General features: G+C 41.4%; 2 protein-coding genes and 2 long non-coding RNA genes across 9 annotated transcripts in view; 3 read left to right on the forward strand and 1 right to left on the reverse strand.

Moving 5' to 3' along the window:
- Positions 1-5,995, forward strand: part of MANBA (mannosidase beta) — a 50,718-nt gene extending 44,723 nt beyond the window's left edge. For 3 of the 4 annotated variants that reach the window (XM_069783672.1, XM_069783681.1, XM_009915291.2), the window contains 2 exons: positions 140-397; positions 3,208-5,995. In XM_069783672.1, the coding sequence (XP_069639773.1) occupies positions 140-397; positions 3,208-3,432 (483 nt within the window). In that variant the 3' untranslated portion in view covers positions 3,433-5,995. The remainder of the gene's footprint in view (positions 1-139; positions 398-3,207) is intronic. The other variant, XM_069783699.1, reaches the window with a different exon arrangement.
- Positions 5,996-9,797: 3,802 nt separating this feature from the next.
- On the forward strand, positions 9,798-20,434 carry LOC138685449 (uncharacterized). Its single transcript, XR_011324708.1, has 4 exons — positions 9,798-10,605; positions 10,857-10,955; positions 12,746-12,889; positions 16,555-20,434. It is a non-coding gene; the product is annotated as an uncharacterized lncRNA (long non-coding RNA).
- NFKB1 (nuclear factor kappa B subunit 1) overlaps positions 11,545-27,350 on the reverse strand; it is a 62,713-nt gene continuing 46,907 nt past the window's right edge. For all 3 annotated transcript variants that reach the window (XM_069783660.1, XM_069783650.1, XM_069783642.1), the window contains exons 16-24: positions 24,130-24,244; positions 21,825-22,026; positions 20,455-20,624; positions 19,501-19,603; positions 18,475-18,599; positions 17,548-17,614; positions 17,044-17,216; positions 16,732-16,909; positions 11,545-12,335 (exon numbers count right to left, since the gene is read on the reverse strand). In XM_069783660.1, the coding sequence (XP_069639761.1) occupies positions 12,148-12,335; positions 16,732-16,909; positions 17,044-17,216; positions 17,548-17,614; positions 18,475-18,599; positions 19,501-19,603; positions 20,455-20,624; positions 21,825-22,026; positions 24,130-24,244 (1,321 nt within the window). In that variant the 3' untranslated portion in view covers positions 11,545-12,147. The remainder of the gene's footprint in view (positions 12,336-16,731; positions 16,910-17,043; positions 17,217-17,547; positions 17,615-18,474; positions 18,600-19,500; positions 19,604-20,454; positions 20,625-21,824; positions 22,027-24,129; positions 24,245-27,350) is intronic.
- Positions 26,009-27,256, forward strand: LOC138685451 (uncharacterized). The gene is made up of 2 exons (XR_011324709.1): positions 26,009-26,204; positions 26,854-27,256. It is a non-coding gene; the product is annotated as an uncharacterized lncRNA (long non-coding RNA).

Consider the following 27,350-nt stretch of genomic DNA (forward strand, 5'->3'; position numbering starts at 1 on the left):
TTTCTTGCTAGGTGGAAGTCAGCTGGTACTGTCAGGAGAACATCTCTTGCAATAAGCAATCTGAAACCTAGGATGCTGGGTTGTTTTCACAGATGTAAATTTTCTTCTAAGCTTTGTGCTCTCTCAACATGCTTGATAGGTCGTTGTACACGCCTGGAGTTCATTGGAGCCAGTATGCACCCTTGCCAAAGACAGTGTGACTGTTAAAGCACAAAGTGCTGTCCTCATCTACATGGAGTCCATAAATAACTTGCTGGAAAGATGCAGAAACTGTACCAGGAAAAGCTGTGTTATTACTTTTTGTCTTGTGGGAGAAGGTGGGCTCCAGAGTCCTACGAACCATCACTTCCTTTCATCTCTAAAGGATGCTGTAGGATTAGAAAAGACCCATCTTAGTGTAAGCATTAGTCATGCTAAATTACTGTATTTGGTTTTGTTAATCTTACTGTTTTGTTTGCTCTGCTGTGCAGTGTCCAATTCCACTTAATGTTCTTTCTCTTTACCTGTTGCAATTCTAGCTTCCATGTTGAGTTCAAAATCAGATTTTTTTTTCCTGTGTCACTATATGCATATCTAAATAACACTGGTGGTTTGTTTTGTCTGGGGTTGGGGTTTTTTTTTGGTGGTGGTGGTTTGTTTTGTTTTAAATAATTAAGTCTCCGTTTCATTTGTTTTGTCTTTCACCTGACTGCTGCAGCATTGCTCCTTTCATTCTTTTTGTCCCTAGATAGCAAATAGCATCATGGCAAGTGTTTTGGCTTGCAGACAGTACTGTATGTCAGTACCAGGTGATGCTAGTTCAGTTGAGTATGGAGTGCATTATTGTCAGCAGTTATTTTCTCTTGAAGTGCTCAGACTCTCAGATCAGTCTACCACTGCTAATGTGCAGTATTGCATGCTCCTTTCCTCCTTCTGCAAATCCTTGCCTTCCAGCTAAGGGTTCTGATTTGCATAATAGTGATTATTTCTTAATATCTGGCAAGTGTGTCAGTCTTCTGAACAGGCACAAAAAGCATCAGTGTTGTATAACACTGTCATTTAGTCCATTGGCTGCTTTTCCCTAGATTTCTTCCGCTCCTAGCAAGCGTGCTCTATATATAGAGAGCAAGCACGCTCCATGTGTGTGTGTGTACACACGCATTTTGTTAAGTCTCACTTCTTAGCATGTAAATCTTACTGCAAAATTCTTAATCAGCAGATTGGCAGGATGGGGACCTGTGTGTTCTCACATTTGGCTTCTAAACTGCAGCTTTGCTCTGTAGAGCTAAACTAAACAAGGGGGGAATAGAGGTCTTTAATCTCTTTGAATCTGGACCAGCATAATTGCTTTACAAAAAGAAAATGGGCCAGATTTTCACCTCTTATCTCTTTCATGGCAGCACGGTCTGCCTCCTGAGTATACAAAGGAAAGAAATCAGCCTGGTTTTATTTTTTTTTCAGCTGGTGGCACAATCTGGAGTCTGAGTCATGCTGGTTTTTTTTGTGGATGACATCATCAATAATAAAAGCTCTGCACCTGGAGCATCATTGGGAAATTTCACTCCTTTTTCCCATGGCTCTGTTGTCTCCGTAGTACTAACTAATAAGGATAGCTAGCAAGCATAAATGCAAAGTGGTTATTTTAAGAAAGTATGCAGCTGTGATTTTTAAAATTATTCTGTTTTGTGAGAAGCTGGTGCTTCTATACATAGTTACTAATGAACTAACTAGACTTTCAAATACATTGCTAATCCAAGTGCTACTCTTCATAGCATTGCTTTTAAAAAACATGACAATGTGTTTCTTTAGAAAACACAAAATGTAAAGGATGTGTGCTTTTTCTTAAAAATAATAGTGTTGTCTTTCTTGTAAGCAGGATGTGTTTTCTGCACTTAATATGTCTGCTTTTTATATATAGTTAATTGGTATTTGAAAATGATGTAGCATATTTCATGATGGTGAATGGGGAGTGCTGAATGAAAAAGCATCCTGGTTGTGCTTTTAAGTCTCTCCGAGATTAACTACTGATAGAACATAATATAAAACATACCTTGTCCTGATATTTCACAACATAGCTGCCTTCTAAATGTAGTGTAAGGACTTCACTGCCATGTTCCATTAAGATGAAGTCACCTCCTGTGTTACTGTGATTTTTACCATCTTTTGTGTCTGTGTATTTCTGTTCCTGATGTAATTGGAAAGGCCAGCTGCTTTAGTAGTTGTGAATTTATAGGTTGAGTGAAGTATGTTGGTGAAAGGACAAATCTCTTTCACTGCAATAAGTATAGGATAACAGTACTAGATACAAGTCAGATTACCATTTATTCAGTTATTTTCATAAGAAGATGGTAGAGTGATAACACTTCATGGCATTTTGCCACAATCTGTAGTATTGTCGTGGTTTAACCCCAGCTGGCAACGAAGCACTGGGCAGCTGCTTGCTTGCTCCTTCCCTGCCCCCCGCCGGTGGGATGGGGAGCAGAATTGGAAAAAAAAAAAAGTAAAACTCGTGGGTTGAGATAAGAACAGTTTAATAAATGAAATAAAATATAATAAAAATTATTGCAATGAAAAGGAAGATAACAAAAAGAGAGAGAAATAAAACCCAAGAAAGACATGTGATGCACAATGCAATTGCTCACCACCCGCTGATCAATGCTCAGCCAGTCCCTGAGCAGCAGTCAGCACCCCCCCCCAGCCAACTCCCCCCAGTTTATATAGTGAGCATGATGTTCTATGGTATGGAATATCCCTTTGGCTAGTTCGGGTCAGGTGTCCTGGCCATGCTCCCTCCCAGCTTCTTGTGCACCTGCTTGCTGGCAGAGCATGGGAAACTGAAGAGTCCTTGACTTGGGATAAGCACAGCTGAGCAACAACTAAAACATCAGTGTGTTAGCAACATTATTCTCCCACTAAATCCAAAACACAGCACTGTACCAGCTACTAGGAAGAAAATCAGCTCTATCCCAGCCAAAACCAGGGCAAGTATTCTGTAGGAACGCTATAATAACCTTTGCAGTTTTTGCATGATTCTTACATATAAATCCTGTGGGTTTGACTTTTTGTTCCTGAAGAGATTTCCAGAAGAGAATAGTAATTTTGATCAAATGTGGTTGTTCGGTCTGTTTTACTGACATGCAGCTCTTTCCCAGTTTGGGTGCAACTGGGTTCTTCTTTAACATGTATATTTTATTTATTTATTTATTTATTTATTTATTCCTCTTCCAGGCCTCTGTATCCCAACGAGATGACGTTTATATATTTGTCCTTCAGACCACTGCAATTGCTCCTTTTGTGTCTCTGGATGTAGGGCGTATAAAAGGCAGATTTAGTGATAACGGTTTCCTCATGACCGAAAAGAAGAAAGTGGTTGTGTTTTATCCTTGGGAGCCTACCAGTGTTGAAGAACTGGAAGAGTCACTAACCTTGACCTCTCTGGTGGACGTTGTCTGAGGATACTCCATTTTCTTCTAGATAAGGAGTGAAACAGGAGGAGGAAAAAAACTAGAAGAATTTGACTGAAGTTGAAGTGATGTACAATTTTTGCTGACCGGAGAACATACTGTCTATTCCTGTCTTGTGTGAATTTTAACTGCTGGTTGAATGTAAAGATACCGAAAGAAAAGCTTGCATATAGTATATGTGGTGTATTGAAAGTAAGGCTTTCTCAGGTAATGGGAAATATATATCCCATGTATAAAATGGGAGGGGTGAGTCGGTGCAAGAGAGCTAGTCTGAGTTCTCCAGTTCACATGAGATTGGAGTTGTGAATTCATCCTAACTAAGAGGCAACATAAATATGCACCTCCAGACTATGGTTGTAAAAATGCATATTTTTCCAGTTTCACTATGCTATAAGTGGAAATTCATGTTAGGATAACAGCAAGGTATGCTGGGAGCAAGGGGAAAGGGCAGGAAGTGAAGCTGGGATCACCTCCACAGGTATGCCCCCACTTGGAGTGGTTTGATCTTATCTGCACCCAAATCAGAAGAGCACTACCCTTTCAGCTTTATGGCTGTCACTCCATCAGGTGTCCTGCCTGCCTCCTGCAATGTAGGCTTCCAAACAGACATGAAACCTGGGCTGTCTAGTCAGACATCAGGCAGATCTGTTCCCCCTTCTGAAAGGGGAATTGAGTATGAGACTTGTTTTCTTCTGTCTTTTTATGCAACATGAGCAATAACCTTGAGAGTTCTGCATCTAGCTTTGACTATTCTCAGAGTGCTGCAGTCACAAACCTTTTGCGGCTGTGTGGGATCCTGCGTAATGTGGCATAGTACGAGATAGTGGCTGGCTGTGGGAAAAGGAACAGGGAGAAGAGTTGAAAAGGTGCAAAGAGAAAGGAGATGGTACAGAGAAGAAATGGTCATGTGAGAGGACCGCAGAGTTACAAGTGACTGTTTTTTTCTCTAGTAAATGCATAGGGCGGGGGCTGCTGTTCTCACTCAGACATTGCTGCACAGCTGTTGTTACCCCCTGGCATTCCTCATGAGTGGCCCCATGCTCCACACTGATCCTTCTCTCTCTTTAGCAAAGGAAAACCTCAACATCTTAATTTTGCTTCTTTGTGCATGGGTTCCCTGTAGAAGACATTGTTGACTCCTGATTAGATCTGGTGGCACATTGAACTCCTTAGTCCATAAAAAGCAGTGGTGTTTCACCTTCTGTTCTGTTTCCGAGTAAGTTGTTTTTAAAATGTTGAGGTTTCCCATAGAAATGTCATCTCGCTTTGGCATTTGATACAAAGAAAATAAGTTTGCTTCAGCGTGGAGGGGCTGCTGTAGCCTGTGGAGCTGAAAGCCTTAGGGTTTGGCTGTCAGGAATCCAGGCCACCGAGCCATGCCATGGGCAGGTTGCTAAACATTGGGCTTGTCTGTCAGATGTGGTTTGAAAAGCAGCTGGGATCTTGCTGGGGTTCCACAGTGATCCTCTCACAGTCCAAGCAATTATTAATTTTCTTGCAAAGCACCTAGCAGAATCAGCACTTTACAATAGAAGGTGTTTGAACAAGCTCTACTGGTGATGTCCATCTTCGTCGTAAAAGCACCACATGGGTGATGCTTGGTGGTGGTCCTGGGGGTCTGGAGCATGTGTGGGGAGTGGCTGCATGTTCCATGGGTCGGTTAGAGAACTTGGAACTGGGGGTTGTTTTCTTTCAGTGATCATAGTTTTAATGGGCAAAGAGATGAGCACATTGACTGATGCTTGGTGATCTCTGGTGCTTTTTTAATTGGGCATTAACCAAAACTGACATAATCCTGAGCAAGAGGAAAAACTTAAAGATGAAATGAAAATGATAAATGGAAGTTGCTTACAAATGCTTTATTAGGTCACCAAAACAACTAACTGCAGTTGCGTAGGAGGGCTTTTCTGATTCAAAACTTGTCCTAGTTGAAAGAAAACATGAAAGCAATCAAAATATGTATGTGTATGTGCCAATGTTTATAGGTTATGGAAAATAAATAGGGAACATTATAGTCATGAATAAAACTTAACAGTTAGAAAATGCAGACATTGATAAAGGAATTCAAAGGTTACCTGAGAGGTATTCTGGGCCAACAATACAAGAAAAATCCTTCAGTTTTTTCAGTGTCCTGGAATCAAAGTGGAATCAAAGAAGCAGTAGAGTCAATATAAGGGAAGGATGAAAAAAATGTGAAGAAAATATGGAATAAATATGATTAATAAATATTGCTGCAGTGTATTAGGAAAAGGGCAGGTCTCTTCCAGCAACATCTAGATAAAATTTCAAAATGGCACTTAATAGTGTTAAATAAATAAATAAAACTTTGACAGAATTACTTGTTTCAAAGACAGTCAAGAGGACTATCTGAAGGTCAATGATATTTATTCTTAGTGTGTCTCAGAATATGAGTGAAGTTTCAGAGGTGTAGAAAAGAGCTTTTGGATTGCTAGAAGCCATAAACCATGAATTTGGATAACTGTAGCCTTGTTTACCCTGGTATGAATTTTAGGCAAAATCATTAATAAAATGATGTGGTACATGATCAATAATTGATGAAGTGGCTATGCAACTAATGCCTATCAATCAGCACTGTTATGCAGAAGAGCATTCTTTTATAATTTTTTTTTTTTTGCTGTTGCTTTCTGCAGTTACCAAATTGGCATAAAAAGGTCCAGACAATTTTTTAATTATTGTTATTTTTGAAGATCAGAAGCTCTCTAAAGAGTGGGTCCATTCTTTCACACTGGAAAGCTTTAATTCAGCACTAGGTGGCTGTTATGAAAAATTAGCAATTGCTTAAGCCAAATGCTTGAGCTCAAAACAGAATTTAATGGGGAGGTTCACTTCCATTATTGTCTTAATATCCTTAATATGTTCTTTTGGTTTCCTGGTGTTGTAGTAGGTATGCATTTATAGATGCTATTTTCTTCTGTCCCCCATGCAGCAGCGGCTGTAACATGTACCTTGGTTAACCATTTCCCCTTGGTACTTTTGCTGTTGCATACTATGCTATACTTGGTTACGTTGTTCTGCCTTTGTCTTGGATCAGGGCAAAGACAGGAATGCAACAGTGAAGAGATCTTCGGAGTTATCCATCACTCCTATCGACACACCTATCTGTAGCCATCTGAGTGTTGTTGCAACTACTTGGCAGCACCTGTATTGCCAGTTGTATCTGACGGGCTGGGGATCAGCAGCAGGAGCATTAGGAAGAGCATTTGGTAAGTGTCATGGTGCTTGTCCTCAATGTCATTAAATTATTGGTGACAACAGTAGAGGGGAATGACCTCATCAGTATTCTTTTAGGGTGCAGCCTTGCAATGTTTTTTGTTCAAGGAATCACTCGGTTTGCTTGTGCGGATGGCCTTTGTTTGCCTGTGGATTGAGCCAGGCTCTATGGCCCAGTGAGGAGTTGGGTAATCCAGAACAGGAGCTCTAAATGAGAATGAGTGCTGTCTGTTGAGCAGGTGGCCTCATGGGGAAGGGTGCCATTGTCAGATGCAGGAGCTGAAAGTTTTGGTCCTTTGCCATGGTGGTGAAAAATCAAAACCTTAAATGCTGTCCTCTTATACCTCTTTGCAAACATCATGATCACCAGGCTTTTGCCAGCATTGTAGCTTATCTCTCTTGTCTTGTTGTAGCAGTCCTCCTTTGCCTGTAGTAAGTAAGCTAGCTAGATAGTAATACTCTGGCATGCTGGCCCTGTGATTCTGTCATACCAACTAGCATGTGATATACCAGGATTTAAGCATTCAGCACTGCAGGCTTCAGCTCACTTACCCAACAACTGTAAAGGAGCAATGGTGTGAGCCAGCCCTCAGGTGGTTTCCTGTGAAAGAAAGAGTGGGAAGCTTTATCTCTTGTTAAGAGTTGTTACTGGTAGGATGGTAGGAAGCTGCAGTTGGGCTGCCCAGCCTGATCACTGGTGAGGAGCCAAGGACAGCAGAGGAGCTTCTGTGAAGAAGCAGGCCCAGTCTTCAGGACAGTGAGGTGGTTTGTGCATCAAGCCATCTGCTACCTCTCTGGAAGCGCTCTGGCCACAGCTTTTGGTTTGTACTGTAGCCAAATGTAGAGTTTCTTGCCTGGGATGCTGAAAACAAGAAAATACTGAGGTGATTGCACACCTAAAAGAGAAGTGAGGCATTAGTGACGCTCCTGGCTTTCTGGCAAATGTCATTGTATTAGCTAGCCCAGAGGGCATGATACTACTCTGTGTGTGCACGTGAGCGCACGCGTGTGCCGAGTCAGCTGGAGTGTTGGCAAGTGCCGCTGCAGGCCACAGGTTAACTGATGTTAAGTCAGTCACAAGTGTTTCCCCTTGCAGTGTGTAATGAAATCCACTGATCTTATAGCACTCTTCTGTATCATGAAAATAGCAAGGGTAAATGGATGGTTGAAAAATTTCTATAGCAGTTGCTTTGAAATGAGTCCATGGGGAAACCTCTACAGGCTTTGAATAATGTACATGCTATAGCCTGGCTCTAAGCAGGGCATCAAACTGCTTCATAACCCTGAATAGAGAAAAGCAACTCCTAGGTAATTAACTTGTGCTGTCTTTTGCTTGTAGCTATAGGAATCTTTTGAAGCCAGCAAATGTTCAGACCACGCCTTTGGCAGTTACTCCAGAACTGCTCTACTGTAAGAAAGAGATGATTGTGTGCTCCAGAAGGGCTGAAAGCTGTGGATGGTGGGTGAGTATTGAGCATTGCACCCTGAGCTAATGAATGGGCACCACCGTTTCTGTCACTTAGTTGGAGGGAGAGAGGAGGGTTGCTCTTTTTCCTTAAATATAGGAAAACAGTATTTCAGTTGCCCAGAAAAGGGAGAAAAGACACTTCATATATCACCACATGCAGGCAAAATTCTCAACCTTCCTGCAGTCCATAAAATCTCTGAATGCAGCCTAGAACTTCCCACAACCACGCTGATTTCCAAGTTTCTAAATACATCCCAAGATGACACGAGAAACTTACAGCTGTGGCAGCAAATGTAAAATCAAGGGCAGTTTAACTTTCTGAATAATCCTTTTTACATCAAATGTAGAGAAGATCTGTAGTGTTCTGTTGTCACAACTTAATTTTGCTGCATACTGCAAGTTTCTGGCATTTATTACTGCAGTAGAGTAGCAAAATGTAGTAAGTTCCAATCACTGCAAGTGCAGATTAAGTTTAGAATTATTTCAGCTTTTGATCCTCACTGTAATTAATTTGATACTAAACTTGACTGAGAATGCCCGAAGGTTACAGTTCTCTACGTTCCAGAAAAGAAGTTTAATTAGAAAACCTTTCTTATTTTGGTATTGATTCATTTGAATATTGCAAGTGTTTCCAGATAAATCTGTGCAGTTGCTGTCAAAGCGACAGGAACCATGACTAGCACTCAGAAGGACAAACCCATGAAATCAGCTTTTAAGGATCAGTTTGAGGTTGTTGGTTGATGCTTTTTGACCACACCTCCAGCCTCTGGGCTTTAATTGCTAATGGAAATACACACCGAGCTTCCCGCTGTACAATGCAGTGCATTATAAGAAGAGCCCACTGTGGTATGAGCCTAGTCAGTACTTGGGTTCATCCAGCCACAGGGCAGAGGTGCCCTGCTCTGAGTAAGTAAGAGCTTGAGTTTGCTGGGGAAGTCTTCCTAAAACTTCTAATGGAAAAAATATAACTCCAGAATTCTTGCTGTTCATGCACATATCTTAAAAAACCCCAACTTATTCCTAACTGTTGAGAACTTGGTGAATAATACCTTTCCCAGTTTTGTTTCCTCAGAGGTAATATGGAATAGACTGGGCACAATACCTTGTGCTACAAGGTCTAGTGAGGTCCACATGCTAATTTACTGTGCTGAATGAAAATGTAAGATTCAGTTACACCATTACTACCCACTTTTTTGTTGGTAAGTAAGTGAGAGGTTTCTCTCCATAAGCCAGGTGTAGACAGGAGCTCTCAGGCAGTGAATTCCTGGATTCCTGCGGTATTTTTTAGTTTAGTTTATTCCATCACATTTGTGAAATAGGAGTAGCACTTCCTTTCTGGGCAAGGAGGTGTAAGGCTAAAACTGTGTCTGAGGTGAGCACATATGATGATGAGGCACATAAATAGATCTTGATAGGTCCCCGTTAGGAAGAATACATCTGCTTGAAATGTTTCAGTTGACTTGTGTCCATCGCTTACACTTTACCTTGCTAAGCCTGGTTCCTCTGTATGCTGCCTTCATCCTCATACCTGCAAGGAGCCTGGCCTTCTCCCAGATGCCATCAGTACAAGGCAGTGTGCCCTGTACAGGATGACCACCTACTAATAAGAAAAAAGGTAAAGCAGAAGGACTAAAGCTGTGTGTTTTAGCATTATCTTTTAATTCAGCTGCTTGAGGTAAATACTGGGCTCTGCAGTAGGTTTGCTCTGCCAGACGAGAACTACAGAAGAAGACGACACAAATGTCTCCGACTAGGTGTCGTGCCACTTTCTGTAGTGAGTTCTACACTAGCTGGGGTTCTACCTCCTACTCTCGCCTAGTTCTGACAAACTGCGCGGCATGCCTGCAACACATACTTAAGATGCTAAGGGTTAATGCAATTGGGAAAAGTTGCCCTATTATGTGATGCGCCTGTAAAAATTTAGTGTTCCTGTTTGACTTAGTAAGAATACTTGTAAATTAATATTTTTCTATTTCTAAACAAAAAGGGAGAAAAAAAAAAAAAGGACCAAAGCCTCTGTTGTTAAATAGACTGAAACTGAGATGCTGCAAGGAAAGAAGCTGCCAGACTGCCATTTAAAGCACTTGAATACACAGGGCCTAGGGGAGATGGCCTGCTGTTCATTGCATGATCACTAACCTGATGAATAGCTATTATGCAGCATTTGGTCATGAAGTGCTTAAGGAAATACAGACCCAGGTGTCTTCTGGTGGTTTAAAAGCAGAGCTGATCAGAAATAAGGCTAAAAGGTGTGAATCAGCAGCCAGGACACCCTGGTGACCTGCAGTATTGTAGAAACCTCATAAAAGTTTCTGCCAGCCCCAGCTGGAAATTGTGGCAGCAGAAGGTGCATTTAACTCACACAGCAGCTCTGCTAGGGCTCAAAAAGCTCCTCCACCTGCAGAATATGAGAACCTTTGCTTGTTTCTGTTACAGCTGGAATGCAAAGAGAACAGTGGACAGGTACCTTAATTGAACAAAAAATCCATATGCCTTTGACACTGCATTTGTAGGTTATACATACTGTAACAGAAAGAATGGCATTTTTACTATTATGCATCTCGTTTCTCTGGAAGTAATTAATGTACTCAGTAATTCAGCTGGATATAAAATTACTTCAAGTTTTTTTCTCATTACACATGGTTTAATTCATTACAGCAAATACTGCTCTAAATGTAACAATTCTCAAGGTTTATCTTGATTTGTTTTCTCAGGAGTGACACCCAGGTTACTGAAGACTGAGCTGAGCTAAGAACACCACTGTCAATCTCCATCTTTGTGCCAAGAAAACTGGCTACAAGGGAATGACAATGGTATGATGCTGCTCGTTGCTTTTTCATCATGAAATCTGATACCTGTATTCTTAGTAGGGCCAACATCTGTAACAGTTACACTCACCCTCTCAATTTAACATGCAACAGGAAGAAATACTGCTCAGGAACACAGTTATTAGAGGAGTTTCTAGACAGCCCAAAGAACTGTCTCATCAGAGCTTTGCTGAGATGCTAAATAGTTGGTTTCAGTTGGTAAATTATTCTCTGCTGCCATAATTATGAGAAGAGACCTAAAAGAGACCATGAATCAGCACCTTTAGTTCTAAAGCACAGCTGCTCAGCAGTAGCTGATGCTCCTGGTCTCCCACCATAAAATATAGTTAAGCTTTAAGACAAGTGGCTTGCAACCCTTGATTTATTTTAGCACTTGGAAATCAGTATAATCTTGTATCAATACCTAAATCTTCAATAATGCTACTTGAAAGATATGTAAAAATTACAGCAAGTGTAGACAAGAGATTTCATTTTGGGTTTTTATTATAAAAGTAAAATAAAAATAAGCATTTAAAAAGCACTTTTTTTTTTTAAAAGGAACAGATATAAAAAAAAATATCTATTTACAAGTAGGAAAATGCCAAACTTGAAAATTTTTTTGAATAAGAGGCACCACAGTTAAGTTTAAATACATTATTTGAAATATACAAGATGCTTTTTTTTAGGATTTTTTTTCTGAGTTGTCACTGTGATTAATGATTTTTTTTCTTTGCCACGTATTTTATGAGCTTTTTTCATGCAACTGTGCTGCAAAAATTATGAAGAGAGCAGCTAGAAACAGTATCCTTTGATTGCTCTTATCTTGATTGCCTTACCTCTTTTTATTAAGTGAGTTGGTATTATACATTAACAAAGAGCAACTTTCATATATAAAAGGACATCCTCGCAAACCAGAGAAGCTCAGTCAGTCATTCACAGTGTCCAGTCCTGTGTACTAATGCAGCAGTAGAGCCCTGGTTATTGTATATAGCTTGTAAATGAATAAAATTTAAATGTATTTGAGGAAGGAAGCAATGGCTAGGAGTCATGTGCTGAAGTTGCCATTGGTTCAGGTTCATGTGTGGTTCCTCCAGCGCACTTTTGGTTGTAAATTCACTTCCCTCTGGCCAGGATCACACAGATGTAATTTTAAATGTCACGTTCGTTCCTGTAACTGCATATTGCTTATTGAATATTACTAGTTGGCTATATAATTGCTTTGCACTGAACTTTCATGTCCATAGCCCAGGGTCATTTTGCTAAGTGTTGCTGATGACTTGCTGTTCAGAGAGTCTGAATAAGTAAAGCTCAGTTTGCGGAGGGAGGTCTCCACACCACTGTCACACATGCTTTCGTTGTCCTGAAATTTGCTGTTATAAAGGTCACCTGAGGGAGAGAGAAGGGAGAAAAGGGAAATATATTATTGTGTGTGTTGCTTCACTAATGTTGCTTTCAGAAAAGCCTGAGGAATGCAAACCAATAGGTCAAAGCTCTTCCATGGGAAAATAACAAACTTTAGATATTATAATAGGAAAAGCTGTGCTGAATGTTTTCAGTTGACCAAAGTATGTGATCTGATATACTGCTGGCAGAGATCAACTGCAGTTGGGGCCTGGATGGGATGAGAAGCCTGGTGCTGTGCTGACACTAATGCTGTCACCACACTAGTCAGGACTCTGCCCAAGTGGGGTCATAGCAGGGCAAAAGGTTCCCTGGCTCTCAGATTCCTAAACTTTGTGCAAGTACACAGCTCCAGGATGAGGCTCCTAAACTTTCTCATGTTACTTCACTTACAGGTTTATTTCTGAGCCAAATAAATACTTGAACAATTTTCATCTAGTAAGTGAGCCTGAAATACAAAGAAGTCAGCAGCAGCTATCTTCTATGCAAGATCCACAAAAGGAGAGCCTGACTGCAAGAGAACAGTATCTGAGTTGAAGGTATGAGGTGGGCTCAGTGTGACTAGAACAGTGCCCAGCATATTAGAGTTCAGTATTATTTTTCTAAACAACCATCTTAAAATAAATGACGTGATGCAGTCCATTCATGTTGCAAGGCAGCAGAATCCCTCTTACCCTCCTAGATTAATCTAAAGAGGCAACATGTACTTTTGAATAGGTATGAAGGTTCATTCTGTAACAGAACAAACAGTTTTCTATAAAGAGTAAACTAGCAACATTAGACCAGGATGGAGTTACTGTGGTGTTTCTTTTTTCTTTCCAGAAATACCTACAGTATTTTCACATAGGGTGTAATTTTCCACATTAGAGTGCTGGCAGCACTACCGGTATTTGAACAGGGCATCAGGAAAAAAACAAAGGTTTTTGTTACTTAACATGGCCAGGCAGTGGCTGAACATCCCTGACGACTTCCTGCCTTCTCACAACCTCTATTTTTCACAGAATCATAGAATCATTTAGGTTGGAAAAGACCTTCAAGATCATCGAGTCCAACCATCAACCATGCCCACTAAACCATGTCCTGAAGTACCCCGTCTACTCGCTTTTTGAATACCTCCAGGGATGGTATCACTCAGTCACTCAATCACTTCCCTGGGCAGCCTGTTCCAATGTCTGACAACCCTCTCAATAAAATAAAATCTAACCTAAATCTCCCTTGCCTCAACTTCAGGCCATTTCCTCTTGTCCTGTCTCCAGCCACCTGACAGAAGAGACCAACACCCACTTACCTCACTACAACCCCCCTTCAGGTAGTTGCAGAGAGCGATAAGGTCTCCCCTCAGCCTCCTCTCCTCCAGACTAAACAACCCCAGTTCCCTCAGCTGCTCCTCATAAGACTTGTGCTCCAGGCCCCTCACCAACTTGGTTGCCCTTCTCTGAACACACTCCAGCAACTCAATGTCTTTCCTGTAGTGAGGGGCCTAAAACTGAACACAGTACTCGAGGTGCAGCCTCACCAGTGCTGAATGCAGGGGAACAATCACCTCCCTGCTCCTGCTGGCCACACTATTTCTGATACAAGCCAGGATGCTATTGGCCTTCTTGGCCACCTGGGCACACTGCTGGCTCATATTTAGCCGGCTGTCGACCAACACCCCCAGGTCCTTTTCCACCAGGTCGCTTTCTTCCCCAAGCCTGTAGCACTGCGTGGGGTTGTTGTGATCGAAGTGCAGGACCCAGCACTTGGCCTTGTTGAACCTCATACAATTGGCTTCGGCCCATCGATCCAGCCTGTCCAGATCTCTCTGTAGAACCTTCCTACCCTCAAGCAGATCAACCCTGCCTCCCAACTTGGTGTCATCTGCAAACTTACTGAGGGTGCACTCGATCTCCTCATCCAGATCATTGATAAAGAGATTAAAGAGAACTAGCCCAACAATGAGCCCTGTGGAACACCACTTGTGACCCGTCGCCAACTGGATTTCACCCCATTCACCACAACCCTTTGGGCTCGTCCATCCAGCCAGTTTTTCACCCAGCGAAGAATGCACTTGTCTAAGCCATGAGATGCCAGTTTCTCAAGGAGTATGCTGTGAGAGACAGTGTCAAAGGCCTTGCTGAAGTCAAGGAAGATAACATCCACAGCCTTTCCCTCATCCACTAGGTGGGTCACCTGGTCATAGGAGATCAGGTTGGTCAAGCAGGACCTGCCTTTCGTAAACCCATGCTGACAGGGCCTCATCCCCTGCTTGTCCTGGACTTGCCACGTGAGTGCTCTCAAGAAGAACTGTTCTATAATCTTTCCAGGTACCAAGGTCAAGCTGACAGGCCTGTAGTTCCCCGGATCCTCCCTCCAACCCTTCTTGTAAGTGGGTGTCACATTGGCAAGCCTCCAGTCCTCTGAGACCTCCCCCATTGACCAGGATCACCGATAGATGATGGAGAGTGGCTTGGCAAGCTCCTCCGACAGTTCCCTCAGTACTCTTGGATGGATCCCATCTGGTCCCATAGATGTGTGAGTGTCCAGATGGCGTAGCAGGTCACTAACTATTTCCTCCTGGATTAAGGGGGGTATGTTCTGCTCTTCATCCTTACCTTCCAGCTCAAGGGGTGGAGTACCCTGAGGATAACTGGACTCGTTATTAAAGACTGAGGCAAAGAAGGCATTAAGTACCTCGGCCTTTTCCTCATCTCTGGTGGCAACGTTCCCTTCTGTATCCATTAAGGGACAGATATTCTTCCTGGGATTCTTTTTACTGTTGACATATTTGTAAAAACACTTTATGTTGTCCCTTCCAATAGTGGCCAGATTTAGTTCTAGCTGAGCTTTTGCCTTTCTAATTTTCTCTCTGTATGCTCTAACAAGATCCCTGTACTCCTCCCAAGTTGCCTGCCCTTTCTTCCAGAGATGATAAACTCTTCTTTTTTTCTTGACTCCTAGCAAAAGCTCCCCATTCAGCCAGGCCAGTCATTTTCCTCGGCAGTTAAACTTGCGGCACATGGGAATAACCCGGTCCTGAGCCATTAAGATTTCCTTCTTAAAGAATGTCCATCCCTCCTGGACCCCTTTACCCTTCAGGACCATCTCCCAAGGGACTCTCTCAACTAGTGCCTTGAAGAGGCCAAAGTTTGCCCTCCAGAAGTCCATAGTGGTGGTTTTGCTGACCACCTTCCTTGCCTCACCAAGAATTGAAAATTCTATCATTTCATGGTCACTAAGCCCAAGACAGCCTCCGACCATCACACCTCCCACCAGTCCTTCCCTGCTTGTAAACAACAGATCTAGCAAGGCTCCTCCCCTGGTTGGCCCACCCACCAGCTGTGTCAGGAAGTTATCTTCCACACACTCCAGGAACCTCCTAGATTGTTTACTCACTGCTGTATTGTATTTCCAGCAGATGTCTGGAAAGTTTAAGTCCCCCATGAGGGCAAGGGCACACGATTCTGAGACTACTGCCAGCCGCTTGTAGAACGATTCATCTGTCTCTTCAACCTGGTCGGGTGGTCTATAACAGACTCCCAGCACAATATCTGCCTTATTGGCTTTCCCTCTCATCCTCACCCATAAGCACTCCACCTTGTCATCAGAATCGTGTAGCTCTGTACAGTCAAAACACTCCCTAACATAGAGAGCCACCCCACCACCTCTTCTACCTTGCCTATCCCTTCTGAAGAGCTTGTAGCCATCCAATCTAATCTTTCTGTTAGTAGAGTCCCCTGCCCAAAAGCACTGTAGGACCTCTGCTGTTGAAGATGCTCAAAACTCAACTGGACATGACAAGAGCAACATCATGTAATGTTACATTGGCTCTGCTCTGAGGAAGCAGTTGGACACCCTGACTGCTGGAAGTCCCTTGTAACCTAAACCATCCCCAATTTCTTTGCCTGTAGAACACGGGGCCATTTTGGAGTGCTACACATTGTGGAAAGAGAAATTTAATACCAAAGTCTTACTGAGAAGTTTATGAACCCAAAACATTTTTGTTTATCCAGATATGAGGGTGGGGGAAGTAAAAAGGTAGCAACACTTGTACAGGCCTGGGAGATCATTGCCTAGTTTATCTTTTGAAACTTACCCCCAGTACATCCAAGAAGTTACCATCAGTAAATGGCAGATGTCTGGTTTTAGAAAAGGGAGGCTGTATAATCAATACTGTAATGCAGGGCTAAGGATTCACATGACTCATTTTTCCCCTTTCTTCTAGGCCTAGCAAATGTCTATGATGAGAAAAGTCATGCTGCAGTAAAATATTTCTGAAACAGGTATGCAGCTCAGGCATTGTGTGTAAGAAACTATGCAACCTATCAGCAGTCCAAGGCCGGGGCAGGTACTGAAAAAAACATCTGAAGTAAAGCTCTTGATATTTCACTGTCAATTTTACCTGTCTCTCCATTTGCAAAGGTGGGTGGTGATGACAGTGGAAAAGCTTTTGCGGTATTGTCCTCCAAGTGAGGTGGGCTTTGTGAGATGGCTAGTGCTTTCTGTATGATTTCAATGGCTTCTGTGTGATCCATCTGTCTCAAAGCAGCAATCAACTCTTGAACTGTACCACCAGAAACCTAAGAGAGAAGACACCAGATACTCACCATCATCCAGGCTGGCTAAAACAAAAGGGCTGCACTGTCTCACCATGCAGGAGGACAATGTTCTCTCTATGTTTGAGTGTCTTTGTAACTTGTTACAGCCACATTACCTCATAGTTATCTAGCAGAGTTTTCGATGGGGAAGGGCTCAGCCTGAAGGCATTATTAAGTATGCCAAGACCCAGTTTTTGTGCTAGAGTGGACCAGTTTTTCTTTGGATCGGGCAATTCCAATAGTTTGTAAAGCTGCATCTTGGAACTTTCATTCAGCTCTCTCAAATGTCCTGGGAACAGAGAAATATGTTAGTTTATTATTTATACAAATCATGCACCAGTTCATTTCTAAGCAGAAACAAAGCCAAATTAAAGAGTATTTTAGTGTCCATCAATCCCAGTGTTTACTAATGTATTGCTGTAATATTGAAAATGTACTCCTGTGTGTCCTTGTGACCTACCCTTAACAGAATCATGCTCATTCTATGAATGAGTACGTGGGAGGGTACCTCTTCTGCCTCATTTCAGTTACAAGCTATTGCAGGGCAATGTCTTCTGCAAGTACACATTTAGTACTCAATCACTAGAGGGATATCATCAAGTCATCTTTATAGATGTTACCTTGTGTCAGTAAGTCCTCCGAAACCACTGCTGACTCGTAGGGTTTGCCGTTTAATATGTCATACACCTAAGAGAATGCATTAAAGTCAGTATTTATTTAGCAGAAACCTGGTTCGTGTCCATTATCTTGACAATTCTCAGTAGTATTGTGTAAAGCCCTAATGCCATCTGTAAATTTTTTATGTCCCAGGATCAGTATGACAAAAGATACTGTAGAAGACCTGTGCAAAGCTTGAGGGAGAAATCTTGAGAAGCTGATCTCCCTTGCCCTTTACCTATGTCATCTGGCAACTGTTTTCAAGATACAGAGGAAGTCTTTGCATTAAGTGAATGGTGGTAGCAGTGCCTAAAGGAGAAGTTATTGCCTGTCTGCAACTAGTAATTTAAAACAAAGCCTGGGATAGATTTTCACCTAAGGCTAGTACCACTCCCCAGCTCCATGTGATTAGGGATGCTGACTGCTTGTACCTTACACTCACACCAAGCCAACTGCACGTTATCAGCTACTAAAAGCATGGACCGTGCAGCCTCATCACTGTTTGGGCAGGACACAACAGAAGAGTGTATTTTCCCTCCACACAAAGTCTGCAATTCTGAAGAACATGCAGCAAAGAAACCCACTAGAGAGCATCTCTGAATATGGGCCTTCAAGCACAAGCTGCCCAACCAGCTAAACACTTTTCCACATTGAAGACTGTAGTGCAACTATTTCAAGAAGTGCCTGGCCATTCCTGTTCAGTAGAAGTACTCTGTTAAGTGGAGCTTTCTTCCAGTGCTATTTCACAGGGGGGAGTTGTGGCTGAATTAGTTTAATTTTTGATGGCAAATTAGTAGCTTGTCACCATTGAAATAACTGTGGATGCAGTGAAAGGAGCTGGCCAAGAGAGCTGAACTATCATTTATTATTAAAAAAGCCAGACCACATACCTCACAGCTAGCTGCCATATCCAGTGGTGTCGTTCCAGGCACAATCCCTTCATCGTCATCTTCATCATCTTTCACATCATCTAGATCAAACAATGGCTCAAAGTTCTCAACATGAGGATTTGCACCTGGAAAACAAGTGTGAAAAAAAATTCCTCAGAAAAGGCTTCAAGCTGCTTTTCAACAATATTTAAAATACGTATTCTAAGTTCTGAATGGCAAACTGCTAATTTAGCTACTCAAGCTGAACTACATTTTATATTAGGTCAGCAAACAACTTTATTGACTAAAGTTAAATGCTGTCACATCTCTGTATAATGCTACTCTCCTTTATAAAGAGGGAAAAAATGACGTGCAGAGTGTTAGAGCCCAGAGCACTAGCTATGATTGTATCAACTGCCTTCCAGTCCCATTCTTGGCTCACATGCTACACTCTGTGTATGCGATGAAGCGATAGTGTGGTGCTTCTTTTTATAGTGTCAAAGAAAGTGTGGGTATTATTAAAAAGACCAAGCACGCAGCCAGAGCAATGGGAAGCTTGGATTTCTGTTTCAAAGGAGAAAAATCAGGTCTAAATACAACTGAAAAAATGTTCCAATAAATATTCAAAACTAACTCTTCCCCACAGTGATATGAAATAGGAGACACTAACTAACAAGCTCATGTTTCAGTGACCTATTTTTTTTGTTTTTAAAGCAGTCCAACACTTATCCCAATTATGTAACGAGGTCTCTTCTCTGCTTCTTCAGCTATAAAAACTACAAAAGAAATACTCAAAAAACTTCCAAGAGTGTTCAAGAGATTTTTTTTTTCTTGACTAACATAATTTGCCTTTTTAGCCATTAGATGGTGCTAAAGAGTAGTACAGCACCTGGAAATAGGACTTCCCTGAGGAAAAACAAACCTTCATGCTTTTAATTTCTTCTGCTCATTAAATAAGTTCACTGGCACATTCTTTTCTGCTTGCAGCCTTCTAACCTGAATCGTCACTGTGAAAGAAAACTCTGCAGCAAATATCTATTTTCATACCTGCTGCTTTGAGAACTGCTGCCAATTTTGTAGAGCCCCTTCCAGCTGCTATGTGAAGAGGAGTTGTCCCATCATATGTAGTGCTGTCCACATCTGCATCACCCTAAGTTTTTATTGAACGACAAAAAGAAAAGTGCTACTTGTCTATACAATACAGCTGCAGAAACTCGTGTCTGCATAAACATCGCTACTGTGCAAATAAGCACCATTCCACGCCTGTTTGGGTAAAAACTCTAATCATTGTCTGAAAAGAAGGAATGAGAAAGCAACTACAACCATCTCCATGCAGGAACAGATGGTGGTTGTGTGCTCCAGTGTTATAGCAGGAGGCACAGCATATAAACCCAAATAGGTCAGGTAGATAAAAGCCACTTTGCATCCCATGTAGTAGCTCTGCCATCCGATTACCTGCAGCATTTGGCGCCTAAACTGGTGTGCACAGAAATCTGCCTTTCTGCTGCTCTTCAGGATAGCAGGTAGGCTGGCGGCACATTCGTACACAGATACCGAGGAAAGCTACTGCAGCCAGCTCTGGGTGTGCAGAATTAAGCACACTAGGATCAAGGTTTTAAAAAGATGAGACAAATATTTATACACAACCATCTCTCCATGCACATCTGTATACACATTCCACTTCACACAGATGAAATGATTAACTTGTTCAAGAGTAGTTTCACTGGCTGCCGGGATTACTTGGTGCAAATTAAACACGGCATATGTGGTCAGGTCAGGGTCACATTTAATTCCTCAACTTGGGCAAAAGATGCGCCAACACTGCTAAACAAGTAATAATGAGTAACATTAGCAATAATTTTGCCTTTTTACTGATTTAAGTAAACAAGTCAATACACAGGAAAACACCCTTACTACTGTTCCTCTGAAGCACTTGAGGATTTCCAAGAGGTTTTAAATATGTAAGTGAAAAGACCTGAGAGAAAGAAATTCCGCCCTTACCTCAAGCAAAAGGCAGCCCACCAAAGGGATGTTCTCTTGTTCAACAGCTAAATGCAATGCAGTTCGTCCAGATTTCTGTTCCTGAGCATTGACGTTAACTCCAGCAGCAATCAGCTGTTTGAGGCAGGCCATGCTATTTGCTATCACCACCATGTGAATTGCACTGAGACCTACACAAAACAAAAGCCATCCATCACGTGTATTAATATTTGAAAAATACAGAAATGTCAGAGTAATGAGTTTTGAAGTGGCCACATCTATGAGAATTGTAAAATGAGTGAGAGTTACTGTAGTTATCTGAGCAGAAGTGACTTATTTTGCCTGCTTATACGCTAAAAGATAGTTAATAAAAATGTTCTTTGTGCATAAATTGGAACTAGTTGTGTTATTGATGGCAAGTCAAAGCCATGCATGGAAAAAAAAAAAAATCAGCAGATTACAAGGTAGAACAGAAGGCAGGAACTGAAGAGCTCACCTAGAGCATCTCTTTGCCTCAAAGGAGAGGAGCCTTAAAAAGAAAATCTGCATCTTGGTACTAAACAAGTAGGTACCCTGCACTGGCCCCATCTGCTACTGAACATCTCTTCTAGAAACAATCTGGGGAATAATTGGTATATTTTAGTATCATCTTCCTGTAAGGTCACACTGCCCTATCACCTCAAGATTACCTGTACCAGCTCAAAAAGAGAATAATAAAGCCTTATCTTTAAAAAACAAACAAACAAACACACACCAACCCCGAGCTAACAAAACAAAACCCCCATCTCTCTGAGGAACTTAATACAGTTGTTTGAATCCCATAATGACATTTTTAGGTCAGACATTTTACAATCTGCTAGAGCACGAATACTAAATTCAAATTATCTGTGCCACTGAAAAATGGGAGAATTGCGTCTTTGTGGTTATTTTATAGGCTCTAATTCTGTATGGTCACAAGTACCAGATGTAAAACTCAACAGTGGTCCAGAAACTATTTTTGAGGGGATTTCATTCATTAGAGAGGAGGAGGAAACATTTTCTTCTGGGGGGATTTTTTTAAAAACCAGTGGTTGCATAAGGTATCTCAGGAGGAACACAGTGCTTGAAGTTTTGCGAGATTAAAGAGAATATACCGTAACAAAAATTCAAATCCATACTGTGTCACGTGGCCATTACCAATCCTTATGTTCTGTATAACCAGAAAACCTACATGTCTGTGTTCTGTCATCTGTGACTGCAGGCATGTAAAAGCCAAGGATAGCACATGCAAAATGGGGAAAGATGCTATTTCCAAGGTCTGTATCTACCTGTGTAGAAACACTGTGTTGGCAGGAATTGAGGTGTGCTTGTCCCATAGGCAAGTGTAAAATACAGCCATTATCTTTCCATACCTTCACCATTGGAAAGGTCGACCATTGGAGATATCCTCTTATGCTTGAGGAGCAAACGCAAAATCTTTTCATCTCCTTCAGTAGCAGCTAAATGCAAGACAGAATTACCATGGCGATCCAGAAGGCTAACATCTGCTCCAGCCTTCAGCAAGTCTTCCACCACCTCTGCCTGCTTTGTGATTACTGCCAGGTGCAAAGGGGTCTAGAAGTGACAGAAGCAAGCCATGAGAAGATAAGCAACAGCTACATCACTTCTACAGAAATCTCTTAAATCCATAAAAGCCCCTACTGTGAGAAGATGTTACCCCACTTCAAAGCTAACAGAAATTAAAAGCTTGTGTATGTGTACGTTTTTTTCCTACTGCATACTACAAATAGGGTTTCTACTTACGGGAAATAAAACCTGCCTTGCTAGTGTCAGCAGCTGGACTTTGGGAGGAACAAAAGATGTTGCCTGCTCTGTAAGCCAGGGCACTGACCTGGCTATTTGAGCATTGCGGTGCAAGGGACTCGGGAAAGGAGATAATCCCCATGTCCCCCCCAGACACTGTAACCCTGCTTCCAGCTGCCCCCTAGCCAAATTCATGCCACAGAGAGAGCACACACACTTTCCAGGGCCTGCTCAAATCTGCCTCTGGCACTGAACTATGCTCTAATTTTGCTCCTGAATAGGAGGTTTACAGCCACGGGCTTAGGATCTCCTTATCCCTCAAAATGACTGCACAGAAGAGAAGAAAATCCTGCTGTTCTGTGCGTTTGTCAAAGTGCAGAACAACTGTGCATTTACACAGCACGTGTCTAGCTAGCTGATTCTATTTGCACGTTCTCCATTTTTGTGCAAAGACACCTGCAGCACCAAAAAGCTCTCAGGCCAAGAGGTTTCAAGTACTTCCAAAGGTTGATTGTATACTGCATTCTTGACAGTCTTGCCAGTGAACAGCATCATGTAGAACACACTCAGAAACATATGTATTTAAACAGTAAGCATTCCAGTAGGGTTTGGGAAATCACATTTCCAACACTAAAATAATCTAAAAATTGCACAAGATTCTATCTCCATATCATTATCCCTGTATTAACAGAGGACTGTAAAAAAAGACTAATTCCAGCTCTGTACAATAAGCTGGTGTTTGTCAATAGATTTGTCAACATATTTGCTATTAATTACTGAATTTGTAAGGTAGACATACAATTCAGCTTTCAGAATATCTGTACAGAAGGAAAATTCTAGCCCAAGCCTACATTCCCTCCCACCACTGGCTGAAGGTTTAAGTAGAAGGTAGGAATAGCTGTAGAGGTCCTGGCAGTTAGAGATCTATTTCTTGTGTGGAGCACAGCTTTGCTTCCTGTTTCTTTTACAGAGAGGGCACAGAATTCAATTCAGAATCTTCTGCTTGCTTTCACCAGCCTCCACATTTCAAACTTGCTTTATAGGAACTTAAAAATGAAATGTGAAAGAGAACAAAAAAGTCAAAATAAACCCTCTGGGACTATCTGTGTAGAATAAAAACCTGCCTTTACTGTTCACAGCAAAAGAAATGATACAAATGTCAGAGTGCTGCTGTGTAATGTCCAGCTTTGGGACAACTGAATGGTGTGCACAGTTGAAAAGAGATTCTTTTCCAGGCAGGTTTCCACAGCTCTTAAAAGCCTGTCTGAGTTACAATACAAAAAGCTCAGACTCTGTCACAGATGAAGGTGAGGAGACAGAATTGTGCCTGGCAGTTAAGAATTCTTTTCCTGCTAGGTAAAAGACATGGGGATGGGCTTTTTTTTGTTTGTTTTGCTATAATGTGAATCTAGAAATGAAAGGGAAATCTTGGTGTACATGTGATGGGCACAAATATCATCTGGGCTACAGGAAGGGTATAGTTTGTTACAGCTTCTGCATGCCTCTAGATAACTGATGACACAGCAACTGACTCATGATCCCGAATTATCCCATGTTAGAAAGGTCAAAAGAGCCCAGAGTTGGCACACTGTAATCCATACTGCTGGTTCAATAACAGAGAAGCCAAATAATGAAGACATGAACTGACAAATTTCATACTTTTGGCCTGTTCTATGATTGACCCATGGAGACGTTTCTGTTGACACCAAGGGGAGTTATGAACTAAAACAGTGAAAACATGCTCTTGCTCCTCCACCACCTTACAATATGTCATTGTGCTTCTAAACTTGTTTGCATTACACTCTGATCTGGACTCATTCCAACGAATAGAAGAAAAATAAGACAGACAGTAAGTTGTGGAATTTCTTTTTTACTGGCTGAACAATCAACACTTATACCACCACAACTGCACACCTGATAAAGGTCGTTTCTCATGTTAATGATGTCATTATAATTCAGATCAGGCATCACTTCCAAGAGGTTTTTCACCAGCTCAGTGTGAAGGTGGATAATTGCTAAATGAAGGACACTGAAACAAACAAAAAACAGATGAACAAATTCACACTATTTTCAAATTTATTATAAAAATTTTGCTGTAGATCTGATTGAATTCTTACTGATCCAAACACTGGACTATTAGAGGTCATGATTTCAGCACTAAATAGCAGGACCTAAAATGAATCCCAACATTAAAAAAAGCTAGTCAGAAGGTAACTGTGTTTAACCCTTCAATCACAAAAGCAGACTCAGGATGGCTTTTGCTGGTCCTGAGTTTAACTTAACTCCTAGTCTAATAAATACAAACTTTGTAGCACAAAATAATTGTTTCAGAACTTGTTGAAATCCCCAGATTCTTTGCTGTTTTGTTTTTTTCATGTTTTGAATTATGCAGCACATGAACACCTTTTACTGTCAAAACCTTCCTTCAGAATTTCCACAGGCCTCTCTGCCACCAAAGCAGATTTTCCCTTGGGGGTTTCCCCAGATCTGTGGGGTTTTCTTTTCTTCGTTTTCAAACAGAAAAAATGACTAAGGAGTCAGGCCTGGTGACTAACAGCCGCAGGATTTGCAGCAGTGCCCAGAGATGTCATGACAAAGAAAAAAACCTGGTTTGGGACATGACTGACTGCATAGCAAGACACTTCACCACTTCTACTGGGTTAATGCAATGGTGTTTCCTGTGCACTTCTCCAAAGTCAAGTCCTTCGCCATCAGCCAGAGTGGCTGTACTTGCGAAATGACACCAGGAAAAAAACAGGTTGTGAATCCCATCACCCCTCTCCAACAGAACTCGATTTGTCTTGTTCCCTTGAGACTTCATTTCAAAGTCATGCTTTTGGTTTTGAAACATATCTTGCCAAGCTCTCCCTTAACAGATGTTGGCCAACTCCTAGACTCATCTTTTTAGTATATTGCTGCTGACACACAATATCAACATAGGACATGTGGTATGTTTGTTATGCTGCTCCAGAAATACCTGAATATACTCAGATCTACACTTTCATGAAAAAAAAGTTCTTTGCCATTCAAGGCATAGAGTCATCTTGAAATTGAGACTGAGAGCACTCAAAACCAGAAGATATTTTAAAAAGGGAATAAAAAGGGAATGATTTCTAAACCAAACTCACGCTAAAAGGGCCTGTTTTATTATTTATTCTGGACACTGCCATAGGAAGTACCACAGCACGTTTCCTCCTTCAATTCTCCTGTGCTGTTCAAACAGTCCCACCACTACCGTAAAAGAGCTATTCCACTGTTCTCTGGTAGGTGCTTCTTACTATGCTCTATCATGCCAACATTTTCTTTCCAAATCTCACTTCAGAAACAAATTTGCTCTTCTACTGCCTTTAGTTCTTTTTCCTGTAGCAAGTATTTTAACTTTACCCTGCCACTACACATGGTGCTGTAAAGACATGCTGACTAGACCATGAAAGGGCAGTCAATTCCATTTCTTAAGCAGTCCTACATCAGAAAATGCATTTCAGCACTGCTATGGAGGCAGAGTGCCATAATACTGTCAGGCTTCTGGAAAGTGGTGGTACTGGTATAAACGCAGTAACAGCCAGTGTTACTGAATGCCCACCATAAATATACACTAATCACAGATTAACGTATTTTGTCTCAAAGCCATAAAACACAACACAGGGTCCCACAGAAGGTATTTTCATTCCCTACATACTACTTTGATGAAAGACAAGTAAAATTGTTGACAGCAATACTTCATTAAAGGCTTAAGCAAAAAATGTATAGTTTTTGACCTATAATTTTAATGATTAAAGTGAAAATTAGGGAAAGGGATTTATGAGTTTTGACCTTTTTTTTTTTTTTTCCTCCTCCTTTAAACAGCTTGTATGAGAGAGCTGGAAGACAGTCACCAAAACTTTGTTTTGTTAAAAAGCTGCAGAGTAATTTAGATGTATTACATGCTCACAGACTAAAATCCATCCCAGGAGAAAGATGACATGAGTTTGAACCTCACATACTTGCAGGTACTTCTTAATGCAGGAAGAAAACAACTATTTACCATCATTCTGAAAAGTATTTTGACTTTGTTGAAATGCCCTGCAAGTCCAAATCTGAGGGGCACCTTGTTGTATTTAAATGCAGGTCCTGCTTGGTCAATACTCCTCTACCCTGCTTTTTTTTTGTTGTTGTTAAACACAGAAGCTGTATTGTCCAAAGTGCTAGCAGATTTAGTTGCTAGCTCCTGCCTTGTTCATATTTCTGCTTTCTTAAAAGTAGACATCAGGTTGCCAATTGGAAAGCAAAGCAAGTAAAGTAGCTATCTTTGATTTTGCAGTCCTTTATCAGTAATCTGAGACCTATTTTCACTGAAAGTGGAGTGAAAGTAGTAGCCTCTCACTGAGTAATCAAACAGTGGGATGGCATGTCTCAGTTGCTTGTAATTTTCCATCTAGCTGGACACCTTAAGGCTTATATGGCTTCTACCGTACAAAATACTGAAATTTAAGGAAACACAAGTGATTGCACAGGGCCTGCCCAAAGCCTGTCAGCTAAAAAGTGAGCTTATTGAAAAGATTATCTTTGCATGTGTTCAGAGCCACTCCCACTGAATTTGCTTTTAAGTAACTACTAATCATTAGTTCCTCACTGTATTTCACCCTCTGAGTCCCACAGAATCTGCGTAAGTGTAGAGGAACAAAATGGATTTCTACTTCAGCTCATGTTACTGAAGGACTGTTACAGAAATATTAGCAGCGAAGTCTGCCATGAACATCTGTGCAATCTCTTGGAAGACAACAGTACAGTACAGACATAAGCAAGAGCAAACCACCGTCCTCTGGAAAGAACTTGGTGTCAGTGGGAGAAAAGCAGCATGGACCCTCCAGCTATTCTTTCTACGTCTCCTGGTGCATCTGTAATTTAAAGCTTCCTATGAAGACTTAAGGACTTGCATGGAATAAAAAGCAGGGCACTTTCCTTCAGCACAAAGCTGAGGATCCCCATCAACTGTGTACCATGATGCAAGCATAGCACTTCATGCTCAGTCGATTTTAAGACAAAAAAAAAAGCAAACAAACTCACAACAAAGCTCAACATACCCTCAATGACCAGATTACTTTCTGACAGGTACCGGATCAATGAACTTTGTGATTTGAGTGACTTTTCTGCAA

This window comes from Haliaeetus albicilla, chromosome 1 (assembly GCF_947461875.1).
Source record: "Haliaeetus albicilla chromosome 1, bHalAlb1.1, whole genome shotgun sequence".
In the NCBI taxonomy this organism is placed as follows: Eukaryota; Metazoa; Chordata; class Aves; order Accipitriformes; family Accipitridae; genus Haliaeetus; species Haliaeetus albicilla.